The sequence below is a fragment of the Haematobia irritans genome, chromosome 2 (assembly GCF_050003625.1).
Source record: "Haematobia irritans isolate KBUSLIRL chromosome 2, ASM5000362v1, whole genome shotgun sequence".
In the NCBI taxonomy this organism is placed as follows: domain Eukaryota; kingdom Metazoa; phylum Arthropoda; class Insecta; order Diptera; family Muscidae; genus Haematobia; species Haematobia irritans.
Window position 1 is genome coordinate 78,176,441 of NC_134398.1, and position 21,843 is coordinate 78,198,283.

Sequence of the window (21,843 nt, forward strand, 5' to 3'; positions counted from 1 at the left end):
CATTGTGGGCACAATATTTTTTGTTGGTTCGTCAAAAGAAATCGGAACGTACAATGAGTTTGTCAAAATATTTAACAAGAAAGGAAATTTAAAAAAGTGGAAAATATATAAAAATTACAAAGAGAAAAAAAACATAAGTTTAGTTCCTCTTTATTAATAAGTAGTCCAAGATGAGTTGACGTACACTTTCAAAAATAATAGCGGGAATTCAGTTCCAAAGCAACAATTGAAAAAGTTTATTTGCTTTAAAATGAATTATTAAGGGAAAGAAAATGTGAAAACATGGCCATTTTAGAACGATAATGCCAACTTAATTCCGGCCATAAAGGTAAAAATGAAATTAAGTACAAAATTATTCGTTAATAACTATTCATATTTATTTGTATTTCAAAATACGAGAAATTTTAAATGCATTTCAAATGGTGTTAAATTCTAGAAAAAAATAGTTCACGCCTAAATAAATTTATGTGTATATTGAAAATTATGTATGTTTATACTCGACCTCACGTTCTTCTTTTTGTAGAGTTTTTGAATTTCTTCGAAAAATTCAAACTTTTATACCAAAAATGTTACAAAAATGTTATTTTTGCAATAAAAAAATAATATTTTATCTGTATATCTTTAATAACACACATTTCGAAGTTTCATTGTAAAAATTTAATTTAATAATATATAAATATAAATACAAAAATAAAACAAAAATTTGGTGTTCGGTGGGAGCAGGGATTGAACCCAGGACCCTTTGCATGCAAGGCTGACATGCTCCACATGGCCAATAAATATATGTTTCTTTTGAATAATGTATTGTTTGGATTTTTTTTGAGGTTGTGGGTTTCATTGAAATAGGGTTAGGAGATATTTAAGAAAATTAAGGGGTACATGTTTATGGGAGTTTTATAGCAAACTGAAAAGAAATATTATACCCTGCACCACTTTATATATTTAATTTTTTGATACCATATCAAATCCGTCAAATGTGTTGGGTGCTATATGTAAAGGTTTGTCCCAAATACATACATGTAAATCTGACTCGATCTGGACACAATTTGTTAGACTTCTACAAAATCTATAGACTTAAAATTTAAGTCGGCTAATGCACTGGGGTGGAACACAATGTTAGTAAAACAAGTATATACAGCAGTATGTTCGGCCGGGTCGAATCTTAAATACCCACCACCTTGAATCAAATATTTTAGTTTCCTTTGAAATTTCAGGTGGTTGATGACAGATATTCTCGCAAGCAGAGCATATCAACTAGTAGGTTAATGTTATTTTTGGATGGTCACCATCCAAAAATAACATTTTGCTCTTGAAAAATGTTTAGGTGATCATATTCCTTCTCTGGGTGTATGGAGGCATTACCAAAGGACCGATACACGTTTTTGTGAATCTAAAATACCAGTATATATCCAATTTCAGACAAATCGGATAGAAACTACGGTTTCTAGAAATCCGAGGAGTTAAATCGGGAGATCAGTCTTATGTTGGCTATACTAAAACATGGACCGATGATCAACGTTTTCTTAAAATTCTTCTAGGTTTCTTAGAATCCCAAACAATAAAAAAATTTCTTGCACACCTATTATAGTCCTATAAAACCTCCAGATTTTCAATTTCGGGAAAATTGGACAACTACTACGATTCCTACAAACCCAAAAAGTAAAATCGGAAGATCGGTCTATATGGGGACTATAGTAAAACATTGACCTCTTCTTTGGGGTCGTAAAACACCTCTAGATTTAAAATTTCAGGCAAATTGTATAAAAACTACGGATTCTACACCCAAAGAAAAGTAGATTTCTAAAATCAAGTTTCATATTCTTATTTTTAACCCGAATTCGTACTTAAAATTTTAACTACAAAAATACTAAGTTACACTCATATTAAGTACAGAGTGTACTTATTTGTGCAATTCAAGTACTTAAAATTTGATTTAAGCTTGTTTTGAGTTAAAACTGGAAAATCGTTACTTAATTCGTCTGTGACAGTTAGGTACTGAGAGCACAAATAGCTTTTTCTCCTCGATGCTCTCATCGATTTTCAACCCCCGAAAACTTTTTTTGTTTTGCTTGTAACGACTTAATATGAGAAAACTTTAGATTGATATTCCTTCATGAGTCATAGCAAATAAGAATGCAAAATAAATATTTGTTCCCATTGATACTCTCACAGAAAACTGCATTTGGCATTTGTATCGTTACACGGAGTCACCGTGGTGCAATGGTTAGCATGCCCGCCTTGCATACACAAGGTCGTGGGTTCGATTCCTGCTTTGACCGAACATCAAAAAGTTTTTCAGCGGTGGATTATCCCACCTCAGTAATGTTGGTGACATTTCTGAGGGTTTCAAAACTTCTCTAAGTGGTTTCACTGCAATGAGGAACGCAGCCAAACAAGAAAAAGTCGCTGGGGGCCAGATCTGGAGAATACGGTGGGTGGGGTAGCACTTCGAAGCCCAATTCATGAATTTTTGCCATCGTTCTCAATGACTTGTGGCATGGTACGTTGTCTTGGTGGAACAAAACTTTTTTCTTCTTCATATGGGGCCGTTTTGCCGCGATTTCGACCTTCAAACGCTCCAATAACGCCATATAATAGTCACTGTTGATGGTTTTTCCCTTCGCAAGATAATCGATAAAAATTATTCCATGCGCATCCCAGAAAGCAGAGGCCATTACTTTGCCAGCGGACTTTTGAGTCTTTCCACGCTTCGGAAACGGTTCACCGGTCGCCGACTGTCGATTGGACTCAGGAGTGTGGTGATGGAACCATGTTTCATCCATTGTCACATATCGACGGAAAAACTCGGGTGTATTACGAGTTAACAGCTGCAAACACCGTTCAGAATCATCAACACGTTGTTGTTTTTGGTCAAATGTGAGCTCGCGCGGCATTCATTTTACGGTCATTCAAAATCATTTTGTGATTTTTTTTATGTTTTCGTCGGTAACCACCTCTTTCGGGCGTCCACTGCGTTCACCGTCCTCCGTGCTCATTTCACCACGCTTGAATTTTGCATACCAATCAATTATTGTTGATTTCCCTGGGGCAGAGTCCGGAAACTCATTATCACGCCAAGTTGTTGCTTCCACTGTATTTTTTCCCTTCAGAAAACAGTATTTTATCAAAACACGAAATTCCCTTTTTTCCATTTTTTTCACAATAACAAAAGTTGCTTCACAAAAGACGCTCTATCTCACAAACTAATTGGCTTGCAGACGTCAAATTTTGACACGAATCATTTGAAGGTTGGTACTATATAAAAATAATATGCATTTAATACTAGCGACGCCATCTATGTGTCAGACCGGGGACTTATCAGCCAACCTGTTAGTTTTGAATAAAAATTTAAATTATTATATAAAAATTCTTAAATTCTTCAATTTAGCTTCTTCAAGCCATGGGTTATTAAAAAACTACTTGCAAATCAAATCTACTTAGATTTAGTATTTTTTACATTTACTATGTTTTTTACTGAATAGTCTAAGTGAGCCTGATACATCGGGCTGCCACCTAACCTACACGTACAAAGCTTAATGTTTTGCTATCTTAAGCTGACTTTGGCTTAAAATAAGAAAAAAAATTCTTAATATTCATTTATGAGAAAATTGAAATGCAAAATAAAGTTTTGCTACCCTTGATACTCTCAAAGATGTTTAACCACAATCCAATAAACACAAACGTTTGAAAAGTGCCAAATTTCAAAAATTTTTCAAACATTTTTTCAAAGGATTAGGGTAATATTCAAGTTGAGAAAATCGCGTTCTCAACAAAAAACAGACATTACCCTCAACAGTGAAATTCAACACATTAGCAATAATATCCTCAAATTGAAATGCGTCGCTACTTAATAATTTGTCAAACAATTTTCGATGCGAGTCAAATTCAAAATTAACCTCATTGCAAATACTTTTCAACCTAAATTTGTATGAATGATATCCCCACTTCAAATTGAAAGTCAAAGCCAAAATTCTATGAATTTTGTATAATTTATTCATTTTCATCAAAATAAAAGATATATAATACACTACACTACATAATACACTACAATACCAATTGATAAATAATAATCTTATTAAACATACCCAGCAAAAAAAGCTTCGCCAAAAAAGTAATGAAAATGTTCTTTAACATGGGCTTGTCATAGGACGGAAGTCCTCCATTTCAACAGCCGTTGCACTGAATTTGCATCACTTCATTAGGTGTGATCCGAATTCAATGTTTTGGATGTAAATTAAAAAATTCTGTGTTAATTTGGCATATAAAGAATTTTTATAATTTTTTATAATTTTTAATGGATTCTAACGCTTGACCTCAAATATTTGCAAATATTTTCAGATTGGATTAAGCATTTTTTTCGACAAAATTTAAATGATTTGTAACATTTTATGAATTCTTACTCTGTTTTTAACCTATTTGAAACAAAAAAGGTAAATTTACCCATTAAAAGTATGAAGAAACCAAGTTAAAAAAATTGAATTAAAAGAACTTCCTGGGTAGTTAAAATAAAGAACATCATTGGGAGTGCATCTTCTGGAAGTGCTTTTAAAGTTGTGCCTTTGGAAGGACTTCCAAATTTTTTTGCTGGGATATCAACAAATAAGAAAAAAAAAAAACAAACAACAAAACTTTAAATATCTTAAACATTATTAGTAAACACTTTTGCATTGATAATTCGATTTTCTTCCTTTTGGTGTCATAAAACAGCATTAAAATTTATTAACATGCGGGCAATTTGAAATTAGGAACGTACTGGACCGCGTGTTAGAATTGATTTCCAGCAGAAGGAATTCACAAAATATCCATTTTAAACTGATAATAGCATATGCATTAAACTGACGATGTGATGCATATTTTCATCCAGAAGTTGTTGATTTCAACAATTTGTTGTTTTTAACAATTTTAATAGGTTGCACTTGTAATGTTTTTCTTGTCGATAAGCCACTCATTCTTCATTGGTCAGCTTCTTAATGTTTGCAAGAATGTATCATCCAAAGATGTTAGTTTTCTGCAAAGAGATTTAAATTTAGTGACTTCTCTAAAGTGTTGGTTTAATTTTTCATATTGACGTACCAATTATTATAAACTATTTGAAGCAATTCCAGTTAATTGTCCACCATTTTTCCATCGGTCAGCTTTTTAATGTTTTCAAGAACGTAGAATCCATAATTTTAGTTTTCTGCAAAGAGATATACATTTAGTGACTTCCTTAAAGTTTTATTTCATTTTTATACCCTCCACCATAGGATAGGGGGTATATTAACTTTGTCATTCCGTTTGTAACACATCGAAATATTGCTCTAAGACCCCATTAAGTATATATATTCTGGGTCGTGGTCTGTTGAAATCACGCTAACTTCCGAACGAAACAAGCTATCGACTTGAAACTTGGCACAAGTAGTTGTTATTGATGTTGGTCGGATGGTATCGCAAATGGGCCATATCGGTCCACTCTTACGTATAGCCCCCATATAAACGGACCCCCAAGTTTGGCTTGCGAGACCTCTAAGAGAAGCAAATTTCATCCGATCCGGCTGAAACTTGGTACATGGTGTTAGTATATGGTCTCTAACAACCATGCAAAAATTGGTCCACATCGGTCCATAATTATATATAGCCCCCATATAAACCGATCCTCCGATTTGGCTTGCAGAGCCTCTAAGAGAAACAATTTTCATCCGATCCGGCCGAAATTTGGTACATGGTGTTAGTATATGGTCTCTAACAACCATGCAAAAACTGTTCCATATCGGTCCATAATTATATATAGCCCCCATATAAACCGATCCCCCGAGTTGGCTTGCGGAGCCTCTAAGAGAAGCAAGTTTCATCCGATCCGGCTGAAATTTGGTACATGGTGTAAGTATATGGTCTCTAACAACCATGCAAAAATTGGTTCACATCGGTCCATAATTATATATAGCCCCCATATAAACCGATCCCCCGATTTGGCTTGCGGAGCCTCTAAAAGAAGCAAATTTCATCCGATCCGGCTGAAATTTGGTACATGGTGTTAGTATATGGTCTCTAACAACCATGCAAAAATTGGTTCACATCGGTCCATAATTATATATAGCCCCCATATAAACCGATCCCCCGATTTGGCTTGCGGAGACTCTAAGAGAAGCAAATTTCATCCGATCCGGCTGAAATTTGGTACATGGTGTTAGTATATGGTCTCTAACAACCATGCATAAATTGGTTCACATCGGTCCATAATTATATATAGCCCCCATATAAACCGACCACCAGATTTGACCTCCGGAGCCCCCTTTAGAGTAAAATTCATCCGATTCGGTTGAAATTTGGTACGCGATGTTAGTATATGGTATCCGACAACCATGCAGGAATTGGTTCATATCAGTCCATAATTATATATAACACCCATATAAACCGATCCCCAGATTTGGCCTCCGGTGCCTTTTGGAGAAGCAAAATTCATCCGATCTGGTTGAAATTTGGTACGTGGTGGTAGTACACGATATTTAACAACCATGCCAAAAGTGGTCCATATCAGTCCATTATCATATATAGCCCCCATATAAACCGATCCCGAGATTTGGTTTTGGGGCCTCTTGGTACGCTTAGAAGAAGTTTCTACGCAATCCATGGTGGAGGGTACATAAGCTTCGGCCTGGCCGAACTTCTTGCAATTGACCACGAACTTCGTTGCACAAATAAGTATTGAAAACCACATGTTTTTTTCGTTGCATTTTAGGATAGTGTTTTTTTTCTTTTCAAAGATTTCGTCAACATTTTGGCAAATTGGAAGTAATTCGCAAACAATTTTAAGATGTATTGAAGATGAGCAATTTCAAGTCAAGTTGAATTTATGTTGAAAATTATATTTACCCTCAAACTGAAAAGTTGTTGCATTTGAAAAACGCTCATTCTGTGTTTATTGGGAAAAAAACTGTTTTTGGCATATTTGAAATATTGTGGGTGTGTATGCGTGTAATTTTTGATTTCGAGTTTGTTTTTTTTTTTGGCTTCTCTTGCATATTTGTTGTCAAATTAGTTTAGTATTATTGTGTTCTTAGACCCTAAGCGACAGTAAAGTAGCTTTGTCTCCTCACATAAAAGTGAGGAGAACGATAAATTATGAATATAAAAAAGTGGATGCTGCATACATTATTTTAAAATGAGTATTTGCCAATAAACATATATTTCATCCAATTTAAATTGATAGTGCATACATCTATAAGCAAAAGTAGCGTCGACATACATATCAAGAAAACATTTCTCGTTGGTATAACAAGAATAATGTCGGCTATATTTAAGTCATGCAGTGGCTCATCTAAAAGTTCAATCAAACGAAACATTAGAAGTCATCAAATTGACAATTCCGTTGCCTCAGCTTTAAAGAGAGCTTGAGCAGAGCGTCATTGGATTTAGCCGCCATATGTGATAAGTGGAGGCAAACTTACTATTTAAGGCGACAAGGCCTACAAAAGTTGAATTCCACTGATTCCTGGTCCAAATATTCTCGATACACAGAAAAAAAAGTGTCTCGTAAAATTAAGAAGATTTTTACAATAATTTATTACAAGAATTTTCCAGAATTTTAGTTCATTTTTCGCATCTTCAACGAAAATTAACTACTCGAAAGGAAATTTTACAAATTCTAAGTAGCAATCGTTTAGTTCATGGCCTACAAAATACGATGGAAATTTCCTTAAAAAATTTCTTAGCTGGTAGTTAAAAATTCGTTTGTCATGCTATAAAACTACTTGTGAAATGTAAAGTATTTTCTAAATAATGAGTGCAATTTACTATAAGATTTTTTTGTATGAGAAAATATTTTTTTACGAAAAATGAACTTGAAAGTGGATAGCAATTTCTTACTGACTATTCCTATAGTTAATAATTGTTGGTAAAAAATTACACAATGAAATATTTTTAGTTCACATGTAATTAAATTTATAGACATTTTCGTCAAAAATGGTAGATAACATTTCATGAAAATTTTGCAAATTTTAAGTTAAACGTTTCATCGCTCATAAACTGGTGTGCCTTTACGAATATTATTCTTAGAGTAAATTGTCAGCAGATGCGATGAACTAATGCATAGTACAGAGATCTTTATCGGAATAGTGGAATGTGATTAATGTAAAGATGATGTTACTTGAGTTTTGTTGTGTATACATGAGCGTGGGGTTGTTTTTATTTTTGTTCATTTAGTGGGTTGTGTGTGTGTGTTTGTTATTCGTTGATGGTTTTTGGCCGGATGAGGTGTTGTTTTCAATAAAGGCACATGTGTTTTTGTTGTTGTAGGAATGTTTTGGCTTTGCTTGGTTTTGTTTGGCATGCTTCAGTTGTATAGTTGGCGTTGGCGTGGGCTGTTGCATCTTTTAAGTAGGTATGCAACAAGGGAATATAAAGGCATGGAATATTTTGGATTTTTGAGTCATATATTGGTGTTTGTTTATTAAACCTTTTAAATGAAAGTTATTAATATTTTATCGGTAGTTTAGAAAAAAGTTATTAAGAATATTTAGTAAAATATGTTGAAATTGAAAGTGTATTGAAATTTTCATTATTCAATGTAAAAAATTAATATTCAATTCCAGATGAATTTGGAAAATTTTTGTAATATCTCGGCGTATAGTTTATTCATAAATTGGTAAGTATTTTTTTAATATGGCTTTCTTTTGAAAAGAATATTTTTTATGTATATTATTTTTTTTTAAAATTTTTTTTTTGATACCAGTTTAATGGTTTTCTTTGTTGTAAAAGCGATATTTAATTTCAGAGCAACTCCAGACGGATTCAAACAAATTTAAAATGGTAGAGAATTGGTAAGTTTTCTTTTAAAATTTGGCTTTCTTTCAACTAGAATATTTACGTTTTTATGACCTTTTTATCATCAAAATTACAGGTTTTTAATACCTTATTTTAGTATTTCTTTAATAAAGTTTTTTGGAAACCAATGTAATATTTTTAATGTAAAAACAAATATTTAATTTCAGAATAACCCCTTAAAAATTTGGACAAATTTTTAGTACTCCTTTGCCTGTAATTTAATAGTGAATTGGTAAGTTTTCTTTAACTTTCTTTTAACCCTGGACAGCCATCCTTATTTTTTGTACATTAACGTCATCCTTCGTCATTTTGACTACGGCTGATTTCAAGACGATATAATTTTCATCGTGAGCGAAAAAGTGAACCAAACTCGCATTTATTTTCTTATTCAATTTGGTTTTAAGTGGTATAAAACAAAAATTCATAAAACGGTCGAATTAGTATAACTTAAATTTACCATTTCCCAATAGACTAAAATGCATTTTAAATCGAAAATGAAATTACGTGTCGTCATTTTGATAACTGTCTAGGAATATCAAGAATATTTGGTTTTTTATGCATATTATTATTTTTTCATTAGATTTTTTGAAAAGTTATTTAATAATTTTATTTAATATTTAATTTCAGAGTAACCCAAATAAATTTGGACAACTTTTTATATTTCCCCTCAGCGTACAATTTAATAGAGAATTGGTAAGTTTTATATTAAAACTTTGGCTTTCTTTCAACTAGAATATTTATTTTATTATATCTTTCACATCGATAACAACACAGTTTTATGAGTTTATTTAGAATACTTCATTATTTCTCTAATTGTTTCAGGTACAAATTTTATGAGATACGTTTTCCAACGAAAAGTTGAATTCCTTACACCATTTGATAAAATGCCCCAAATATGGTAAGTTACAAGCTAAAATGAAGAATATATTTCATTTCATGGTACTAATTTTTAACAATTTCATTATTGTTTCCATTTTTTCCAGCAAGATATGTGAAAAAATTACCTACGATGAATAAAAAAAGGATAAGTCAAAATGTCCAAACAGCGGGTTCAAATGAACTACTCTCTTTTCCATGTGGTCATAATTTTTATTCACAAAAAACATTGTATTAAGAACTTTCATCATAAGTTTTTATAATAAAGTACTTATGCTTAAAGATAGTTTAATTTTAATGTATGAAAATTCTCATAATAGTAAAACGGTTTGTTGTTCCTTTAATTATTTAATTTCTCTATACTGTGGAATGATTGGTTTAAAAATAGTCTAGTCGTCGACATTTTAAAGAGACTGTTAACCAATTTTTATTATCGGGTTTCCCACAAAATAAGCAAGTAAACCAAAATAATACTGACTTTTTAACTTGGTAGGTGTATACAAATCTTATGGTGTTGTAAAAATGAACTAAACTACAATGTTATAGATGAACTAAAATTTAAGAAAATTATAAACTAGACAAGTTGAAAAAAATCTTAAGGGCTAAATCATGGTCAATATTACTACAGTTTAGTTCATTTTGCAATGGAAAAGGGTTCAATGTTTTTTCAGTGTACAAGAACTTCTAATTTGGTAAATAAAAATACGTAAATATATAAATTTATATTGTATATTGTATATTGTATTATTTATATTTTATATTATTTTGTATATATTTATGTTTATTATGTTAATGTATGTGTTTTGTACTTGAATTAAGGACAAATATTGGAAATATATGTTACTACTTCTTAACCTACGTGTATTATTTGTATAATGAATTTTCTTATTATACGTCTTTTCTTTTTCATTACAAATGTATGTGTTAAACAAGTAAGAAAAGTCTAAAGTCGGGCGGGGCCGACTATATTATTCCCTGCACCACTTTGTAGATCTAAATTTTCGATACCATATCACACCCGTCAAATGTGTTGGGTGCTATATATAAAGGTTTGTCCCAAATACAAACATTTAAATATCACTCGATTTGGACAGAATTTGATAGACTTCTACAAAATTTATAGACTCAAAATTTAAGTCGGCTAAAATTGGTCTCTGTGGTCATATGAGTGTAAATCGGGCGAAAGCTATATATGGGAGCTATATCTAAATCTGAACCGATTTCAACCAAATTTGACACACATAGCTACAATGCTAATTCTACTCCCTGTGCAAAATTTCAACTATATCGGAGCAAAAAATCTCTGTGGTCATATGAGTGTAAATCGGGCGAAAGCTATATATGGGAGCTATATCTAAATCTGAACCGATTTCAACCAAATTTGGCACACATAGCTACAATGCTAATTCTACTCCCTGTGCAAAATTTCAACTATATCGGAGCAAAAAATCTCTGTGGTCATTTGAGTGTAAATCGGGCGAAAGCTATATATGGAAGCTATATCTAAATCTGAACCGATTTCAACCAAAAAACTGGCCTCTGTGGTCATTTGAGTGTAAATCGGGCGAAAGCTATATATGGGAGCTATATCTAAATCTGAACCGATTTCAACCAAATTTGACATGCATAGCTATAATGCCAATTCTACTCCCTGTGCAAAATTTCAACTAAATCGGAGCAAAAAATTGGCCTCTGTGGGCAAATGAGTGTAAATCGGGCGAAAGCTATATATGGGACTATATCTAAATCTGAACGGATTTGGCTGATATCTTGCAAGTTTTTCGAGACTCAGAAAATATTCCGATGTACGGAATTTGAGGAAGATCGGTAGATATACACGCCAATTATGACCAAATCGGTGAAAAATATATATGGCAGCTATATCTAAATCTGAACCGATTTTTTCCAAAATCAATAGGGATCGTCTTTGAGCCGAAACAGGACCCTATACCAAATTTTAGGACAATCGGACTAAAACTGCGAGCTGTACTTTGCACACAAAAATACATCAACAGACAGACAGACGGACAGACAGACAGACAGACGGACATCGCTAAATCGACTCAGAATTTAATTCTAAGACGATCGGTATTCTAAACGATGGGTCTCAGACTTTTCCTTCTTTGCGTTACATACAAATGCACAAACTTATTATACCCTGTACCACAGTAGTGGTGAAGGGTATAAAAAGAATAATAATAAATATTTTAAAAATATATGAACCGATTTTTATTTTATTGGAATTAAGCGCACATTGAGATTAAAACAAGTACAAAATACACTAAAATCAAACGCATTCAAAATAACATCGAATACGGTTGGAGATTAAATCAAGTACAGATCGTTCTTGAAACAAGCAAGGTAGGATTATATTCAAGAATAAACAAGATCGATCCAAGCCTTTATTCTGCTTAAAACAAGTTTGTTTTGGTTCAAGTTAAGCCCCAATTGGGTTTAGTATAAGCTTAAAGCGCATTGAATCAAGTACAGATAAGGATTAAATAGAGCTTCACTTAAGGAAGCACAAACACGATTGAAAATTTCTAAAATTAAGAAATCTGTACCTAACATTTTCGGGATCAAATTAAGAATTTTCTTCTTGCATTTAGAAAATCCGTAATTACCGTACTTTTGACACCCCTACGGCTTGAATTTTTTGGGTGTAGAAGCCCAAGAAGTAAAATCGGGAGATCGGTCTATATGGGGACTATACCAGACGTACAGACGGACATGGTTATATCGTCTTAAAATTTCTCCCTGATCAAGAATATATATACACTATATAGTAGGAAATCGATATTTCAATGTGTTACAAACGGAATGACAAACTTATTATACCCCCGTCACCATTCGGTGGCGGGTATAAAAATATGGGAAATATTTAAATCTGAAGCAATTTTTAAGAAACTTCGCAAAAGTGTATTTATAATTTATCGCTCGATATATATGTATTAGAAGTTTATAAAAATTAGAGTCATTCTTACAAGTTTTCGAAATAGCAGTGGCGATTTTATAAGGAAAATTTTAGCATTTTGGTCATTTTTACCGAAATCTGAAAAAACTATGTATGAAAGCTATATCTAAATCTGTACCGATTTCAACCAAATTTGGCATGTAGAGCTAAAATGTTAATTCTACTCCCTGTGCAAAACTGCAGGTAAATCGGAGTAAAAAATTGGCCTCTGTGGGCATATGAGTGTAAATCAGGCGAAAGATATATGGGCAGGCATAGCTACAATCTTAATTCTACTCCCTGTGCAAAATTTCACATAATTCGGTGTAAAACTCTATCTTCTGAACTCATATAAGTCCACATCGGGCGAAAGATATATATGGGATCTATACCAAAATCTGAACCGATTTCTTCCAAAAACAATAGGGTTCTGTTCTGACTCAAAACACATACTTGTGCCAAATCTGCGTCCTAGGCTTTGATTACAAAAATGTGTTCACAGACAGACGGACATAGCTATATCGATTCAGTATTGCGCAGGGTATAATGAATTGTTTTGTACACTAAAAAACAAAAAAAAAAAATAAGCTGTTTTGCATATTATTACAATTTTAATATGGGCTTATTGGACATGAATAGTATGGAATTGGTATTATTACGATATTGAAAAGAAAATGCCAGATTTTTTTCGTTGGTTCGTACTCTTTTAATTATTGTTATCTATGTTATAAGATAAACACATGCATTATTTTTCTCTGTGGCATTATCCGTATTGTTTACCACTAAAATTTTTCCAACTAATTTTATTATTGGGCGGGGGGGAAAATCAAAGCTATAAAATTATTGACAAATTTCCACTTACAATTGTTGAGAAAAAATTATTTTTTTAAAATTGAAAAATTAAATTTTAAAAATGCTTTTGTTTAACAATCATGAAACGGAATTGCTGATTTATTGACGAATTATTGGAAGGAATTCAAATAAACATATTATTGTATTGACTAAAAAAATTGTTGAGAAAATATTTTCTGTGTACATCATTGGCGTAGCTAGACAATTTTACTAGGGGGGGTGGCTATAGCCCCCTAGCTAAAAATTTATAGACTGAACTTATAGGTTCAAGTAATGTTTTATTTCATAAAAATGAATACAAAATTAGACATCAAAATAACTCGACAATTAATTTTAATAAAGGAACTAAAAGCAGTTCCACATTTTTCCCAACAAAAAAAAAATTGTGAGTTGTTCTAAATGCACAACTTTAAAAGCACTTCCAAAAATGTCCTCACACAGAAGTTAATTATTTTAACTACAAAGGAAGTTTTTTACTTCATTTTTTCATATTTTAATGTGTAATTTTTTGTTTTCTTTTTTTCAAATGGTTAAAAAAAGAGTAAGAATAAATAAAATGGTACAAATTATTAAAATTTTGCCACAAAACTGCTAAATCCATTATAGAAAAATCGATAACTTTTGAAAATATTCGAGAGAAAACGTTTCAAACAAGCGTCAGAATGTATTAAAAATCATAAAAAATATAAATTATTAATTTGGGAAAATATCACAAAATTTTTTAATTCACATTCAAAACACTAAATTTGGATCACACCTTAAGAAGTGATGCAAATTCATTGCAACGGCTATTGAAACGGTGGACATTCGTCCTATGAAAATTTCATATTACATTCATTGCTTCTCCGCCAATTTTGCACCACTTCCGGACCCAAAAAGAACATTTTCACTTCTTTTTTGGCGACGCTTTTTTGAAGCATTATTAAGATATTAATTTTTGAAAGAATAGTTTTAATATCAATTACTATTTTTTTAATTAAATTGACTAAACTAAACCAATCCTAAGTTCAACCACAGCTCTATTTCATAAATATCAGACTTCAAACATTGCCATCGGCAACTGCTACCACAACCCAAGTAATTCGATTGTGCACGAAAGTCTTTAGCGGAACTTTGTGCGATTGTATATACTTGTTTAATTTTTATAAAAATGGAAAATCGTAAATAGGGTTTCAAATTCTGGGGGGGGGCCTAAATTTTTCTGGGTGGGTCTACGCCCCCTCCCCAGAGGCCTTCCTACGCTTATGGTGTACATCGAATCAATTAACATTTTAATTGGTTAATGGCAAAATTAAATCAACTATTTAATCGATTCAATTAAACAATTAATGTATGTGAATTCCAACTAAAAACATAATTTAAGCCAGCTAATTTTTATTGAAATAAAGCGTTGTGCGTATTCCTTCTAATGTGTAGATACGCCTATATTTTTATGTTGTATGCTAAATTATTTTTTATAAAAGTGAACAGAATAATACGAATTTGTTTTTGTTTTATTAGCCCATTAACGCCCAAAATGAAACTTCCGGGCAAAAATTAATTTTATAGGTTTTGATTAACGATTAAATAAAAATATTTAAATAAAAAACTGACACTTTTTAGAAAAAACGGTGGACATTGGACAGATTAAGTATGAAATTCTTCAAAAATCTCCACTACCTGGTAGTACAATTTTAAACTTCTTAATAAAATAAAATTTACAGTTTTATCTACACACAATCGAGATATTATATGCGAAGAATTATAGATTTTAGATCACTTGGTACATATAAAACTATTGAAAATATTATTCGGATAACTTTCGTAAAAGAATATAACGCACTAATATGACACTTGCTTATCAAATGTGACCAAGTGTGACAGAGGGCGGCAATGGGTTTAATGTTATTAAATCTTAAACATTACCTGCATGGGATATCAACATTTAAGTTAAATTTAGAAAAATTTAACTAAACTGTATTACAAAAGCAGTTATTATGATATCTTTATACATTCAAAAGCGTCAGAATTATTAAGAAAAGAAATGATTTGGTATCACTGTGCGGTTTATTTATTATGCCCCCTTTACTAATGTTTTGTGACATTTCCGAGAGTTTCAAAGCTCTGTGGTTTGTTCTTATTTAATGTGAAACGACGATGGGATAAAAACAAGATCCAATGTCTTTGTGCTAGGTATAGGATCGGGCAGCGCTTTCTAAGAGAGAAGTTCACCAATTGTGGTATCGCAATGGAATGAATAGTCTAAGACAAGTAATACAGAAACAATAGTGCACTATTTTCCAATTTTAAATTTTAACTAAATATATTTTTTCATTATTTCATTCTACTTGACAACATAGGGCATTTACAAGAAAATTCCATTCTCTTCTATTGTGACAAATAATTTTAACTTCTTCGCACGACTTATTCAATCCTTTCAGTGCCATGGAGGCAGATCTTCGTCGTGTATTTCTGGGCCTGCCTGGTCGTCTGACTCCTTGGAGTTTCCAGTCCAGAGCTATTCTTAAAATGTTGCTGGGACATCGTTTGTTCTATTCTATAATTCCGAATTTGAAATTTTATTTACACAGAAAAAAATATCACTAAAATATTTTCAATTAAAAAGTTAATTGAAGTTGAAAATTTTTCAATTAATAAATTAAATAATATAATTAACTTTTTAATAAAGATAGAAACAATAAGTTAATTAAGTCAAAGATTGAAAATTTTAAAATTTTTAATTAAGTGATACAATTAATTTTTGTTTATCAAATTCCGAAGACTATGCCAGTTAAAAAAAGTGATGAACATTTTTTAAATTTTTAATTAAAAATGTATTTCAAACAATCAATTGTTAATCCAAATAAAAACTCTAAGCCAATTCAGAAAGTAATTCAAAATAGTTCCTCTTTTTAATTAAAAAATTAATTGAGTTTTGCGATCAACATCAATCAAATTTTTAATTGAATCAATTAAAAAATAATTGAAATTTGCTAATGAAATCAATTAATTGTTTGATCAAGAATTTTTTCTATGCCCAATTAAAACTGTGATTGATACTATCATTTTCGTGATTAAAGACACATCAATTAAAAAATTAATTGGATCAATTAATTTCGGGATTGAATCAGAAAAAAAAATTGTGTGTAGCAAAAGGATGCCGCAAATATATAACAACAATCAAATCCCATATTAACTAAGTCAAATTAACCTTGAACTCTGAATAAAGCAAATAAGTGTAAACATTGGGCCATTACCGACAATTCAGTAAACAGTCTACTGGTTAGTGTGAGCGATATATCCTAATTAAATTCTGCAGTAAACAAAATTTTACGAAGGTGTGTTTACGAATAGCCACACAAAGAAAAAAATGTTTGGAAAACGTGTATCGAAAACGTTGTTGTATCAAAACGTTGTTTTGGTACAAAATTTTTATTTTTGCAATAAAAAAACATAACCAAAATCACAGTCCATTTCGTTTATATCAAGTGCCGTTCTTTTCTGTCATTATGTCTTTATTAAGACACGTTTTGAAGTTTCATTGTAAAATTAACAAGTATATACGGCCGTAATTTCCGCCAGGCCGAATCTTATGTACCCTTGTTGTGAACATGCCTATTACCATTTTATAATCGATAATGGAACCTTTCCTATTCTTACTATCATCTTGTCACCACCAACACAGATAATCGATGGTCACCCACTTTCGTTGACATTCATTCGTCATTGTATTCCAGATTCAAACGGTTCTTACCTTTTTTAATAAACTGGATTAAGCAAGTAGTTGTGTTGTTTAAGTACATTTGGTCCACTAATGTGCCCGATTTACACGAAATGGAAATGTATCTCTCTGATTATCGAGGAAATCCAATTCCTACTTTGGGTGTTACTGATGTGTCCATTCAGTATAGCAATCGACTTATTGATGGACTACCCCTTTTAGTTGTCGAGGGTAATGAAGCCAACGTGATTGGATGGAATTGGTTCCAATCTTTGGGAAACCGAATTGAAGGAGTAAATTCTGTATCAGACGGATCATCAATTAACAATGTTTTAAAACAGTATGAATCGCTCTTTGCTAAAGAACTGGGTTGCTATAAGGATCCTCCAATATCATTGCCAATCAATCGGTCCATACGACTAGTAAAATTGACCCCCTCCCCAACTCAGCACTCTACTGGCTTCGATAGAGGGTGGCCATATGTTTGCCAAGGTGGACCTTGCACAACAGCTGCCTGTAGATAATGAGTCATCTTTATTGCAGACTATCATCACGCATAAAGGCGCCTTTAAGGCAAACAGACTACAATTTGGAATTTCATCGGCACCAGGTATTTCCAAAACCTTATTGAAAATTTAATCCGGGGGTTGGAAGGAGTTTTGCCATATTTCGATGATATAGTAATAATGGGGAAAAAGAAGCGGAGTTTGCCAAGCGTATTTCCGAAGTTTTCAAGCGTTTAGATACAGCTGGTCTTAAACTTCGTAAAGATAAGTGTCGTTTCGGCGTACCCAGTATTGAGTTTTTAGGATTTAAACTCGACGCCCTTGGTATCCGTCCTTCACCATTAAGGAGGCTACTCCTCCGACAAGAAACAACTCCAATCATTTCTTGGATTATTGAATTTCTACCATTCGTTCCTTCCTCACAAGGCCACTGTCGCAGAACCTTTGCGTAGGTTATTAGACAATAATGTTCGTTGGACTTGGGGAGAACAGGAACAAACAGCATTCACTGCACTAAAAAATCTTATCACATCAGACCGCGTTCTAATACATTTTGATGAAAAATTACCACTTGTGGTGGCAGCAGATGCCTCACCTTATGGCATTGGCGCAGTTCTCAAGCATCGTATGCCAGATGGAGCAGAAAGGCCAATTGCATTTTACTCCAGGACATTGTCAAAATCGGAACGTAATTATGCTCAAATTGACAGAAAGGCTACAGCCTTAATAGCAGCAATCAACAAATTTCATGAGTATTTACACGGTCGCAAATTCGCTTTGATCACTGACCACCGTCCCCTTTTAGGTATTTTTAGAACAACAAAGCCCGTTCTTTTAGTAATTTCTAACCAAATGCTTCAACGCTGCATCTTTTTAAGCGCATACGATTTTGAACTTATCTATCGATCAGCCAATAAAATGGGTAATGCAGACTTTTTAAGCCGTTTTCCAGTCGAGGACGAATCAAAAGAAGCAGTGGAAGTTATGCTTATTGAGTCAACTGGTAGTTCACCTGTCGATGCTACTCAAATAGCCAAGGAAACGAAGCGTGACAAGTTGCTTGCTAAAGTTTTAAGCTGGGCGTTAAGGGGGTGGTCGACATCATTGTCCCGTTGCGATGAACTTAACACTTTCTTTTTGAAAAGAAACGAAATATCAACACTCAAAGGATGCTTGTTATGGAGAAACGGAACTATAATACCCCCATCAGCTCGTCAAAACATTTTGGAAGCACTTCAAGATGAAGGCATTGGCCAGGAGTTATGTATGGTGGCCGAAGATGAATACTGATATCGAACACATTGTTAAACGCTGTGTGCCCTGTCAAGAGACTAGACATGAGCATCCTAGAACCGAATTGCATTTATGGGAAACAACAAAAAACCCTTGGTCACGACTCCACATTGACTTCGTCGGACCTTTTATAGGAAAGCTATTTTATTTTTGGTGGTCGATTCGCATTCAAAGTGGCTTGAAGTTTCTATTGTAAAGTCGACGTCATCATTTTCTGCTATACACGTTTTAAGATCTCTTTTTGCCACCTTCCTGTAGCATTATCGGACTACATAGGCTCCGATAATGCTACAGCATTTACATCAGAAGAGTTCAGACAATTTTTAAGTAATAACTGCATTCCCCAAATTCGTGTTGCGCCATTCCATCCTTCGTCAAACGGTCAAGCGGAGCGTATGGTTCAAACTACAAAGGATTTCCTTAAGAAAATGCCTATAGACTCCAACACAGAACTAAATGTGGTCCGATTCTTTTTCAATCAGCATATAACGCCAAATAGTTCTACAGGACGGTCACCATCAGAAATGCTTCTAAACCGATAGTTAAAATCCCATTTCGACAAGATTCATCCGCATGAGATCGGTGAGGAGGGAAATTTTCCAAAAACCGAATCTTTCGAACACAATGACACGGTTTGGACAAGGAACTATTCAACAGGTCTCAAATGGATTGAAGGAAGGATAGTTTCTAAGAATGGACCAATCTCTTATTCAGTGCAAGTTAGTGATTCTCAAATAGTGAAAAGGCACTTAGATCAAATTCGTAAGCGCGTAGATCAAATATGGGAACCTAACCTAAAAGATGGTACCAGCTTGGAGAATCATGTAAACAGCGAGTTATTTGACACCGAACCGAATGATGGAAATATCGAAGATAATGAACCCCCAGAACAAGAGAATCCAACACCAAATTGTTCCGCACAGGCACAGGCACCAGCTCCAGACGTTAACACTCCTCGCCGTTCCACAAGAGTTAAACGACCGCCAAGTTACTACATTCTATCTGGGCGTTAAGGAGTGTTGTGAACATGCCTATTACCATTTTATAATCGATAATGGAACCTTTCCTATTCTTAATATCATCTATTCTTTCACCAACACAGATAATCGATGATCACCCACTTTCGTTGACCTTCATTCGTCATTGTATTCCAGATTCAAACGGTTCATACCTTTTTTTAATAAACTGGTTTAAGCAAGTAATTGTGTTGTTTTATTTTGGGTAATAGTAGTGGGGATTCCAAACTATTACAACCCTCTACCATGGATTGCGTAGACACATCTACTAAAGGCTGTAATCCACAATCGAATTACTTGGGTTGTGGTAATATTTGCCGATGGCAAGGTATCTTAAAACTTCTTGACATCGTCTTCGCAATTATAAGTTAGCCCATACGGAGTATATATTAGACAATAAAGGCTGATTAAATACGTATATAATTAAGTTCTTGATCGGTTTATATAGGGGAGTCTATACATAATTATTAACCAAACTGTTGAGTGGTAATTAGAGAGGCAGAAGTTAAATATGGGACTCGCTTTATATGGGGGCTATATACAATTATGAACTGATATGGACCAATTTTTGTGTGATTGGGGGTCAGTTTATCTGGCGGATCTATATAACTATAGACCGATGTGGAACTATTTTAGAATTGTTGTTAACGGCCATATACTAGCACAACGGACAAAATTTCAACCGAAACGGATGAAATTTACTATATATAATTGTGGACCAATATGCAATAATTTTTGCATTGTTGTTCGTGGCCATATACTAATACGACATACTAAATTTCAACTGAATCGGATGAAATTTGCACCTCCAAGAGGGTGGTATGGACCAATTTTTGCATGCGTGGTAGAGGTCATATATAATAGCATGTACGAATGAAATTGCTCTATATATAACTGCTGACTGTATGCGTTGCTTGTTGATGGCTATATCGACAATTGGCTGTTGATGACAATATTAGCTACGTAGTCCAGTGGATAGTGTGTTGTCTTACAACAGCAACTGCACATATATAATTATACGAAATGTCTAATATATGATTGCATCGACACATATTCCGTTTAAGAAAATTTTATGTTCCAAACGTAATATATACATATACGCCCAAACATTTTATCCTATCCTTTTCTGTCCGTTTAAAAATCGAATGTGCTCTTGGCGATTTATTTTTCATTTAATACCAATATCTTGTGCGTACGTCTGTGTAATGATGGATGAAACACATCCTTACCACATCAGTATTTACATATACACGTACATGCATACCCAATAAACCCATTTGGATTCCATTTTGAATGTGATATGGATTATTTTAATGTACGTCATTCGGCATTAGATCTCTAGACGAAACAGAGAATGGACACTTACCCATCTAAGGAGTAGTGACCTTAATAACATATTCCAACCAGAATTCATTTTTTTGTATAGAAACAATCACAAAACGATTTCTATTTGATTTAGCCAGAAGAAAACGGACTTTTATTACAATTTTTATGATGCCTCTTCCGCAATGAACACATGAAGTAAAGCAAGCAACACCACCATTATGCTAGCAGTGAATGTTATGGATATGAAAATGATGATGGGATTTATGTTTGAGATCCAATGCGATTCTTTTGGGCCATATAGATTTTTTTGCAAATAATGTGTATGTGAAAATAGTATGTATATTAATTTATCGGCAAAATCTGGCTTTGTTACCGAAGTTGGTTATGTCGTCAAAAGAACAATTTCGTGCTTTTTGAATAAAACACTGAAAGGACACTTCTCTTTTCTCATGAATGAAATGCTACATGTTACTACACAGAAAGAAATATCACCAAAATATTTCCAATTAAAAAGTTAAT

General features: G+C 33.1%; 1 protein-coding gene and 1 long non-coding RNA gene across 2 annotated transcripts; both read left to right on the forward strand.

The window, feature by feature from the left end:
• Positions 1–9,639: 9,639 nt before the first annotated feature.
• On the forward strand, positions 9,640–9,970 carry LOC142223902 (uncharacterized). Its single transcript, XR_012718951.1, has 2 exons — positions 9,640–9,700; positions 9,786–9,970. It is a non-coding gene; the product is annotated as an uncharacterized LOC142223902 (long non-coding RNA).
• Positions 9,971–17,296: 7,326 nt separating this feature from the next.
• On the forward strand, positions 17,297–19,995 carry LOC142224678 (uncharacterized). The gene is made up of 4 exons (XM_075294464.1): positions 17,297–17,605; positions 18,116–18,953; positions 19,241–19,443; positions 19,546–19,995. The coding sequence occupies exons 1-4, from the start codon at positions 17,297–17,299 to the stop codon at positions 19,993–19,995; spliced, it is 1,800 nt and encodes a 599-aa protein (XP_075150579.1).
• The last annotated feature ends 1,848 nt before the right edge of the window (positions 19,996–21,843 follow it).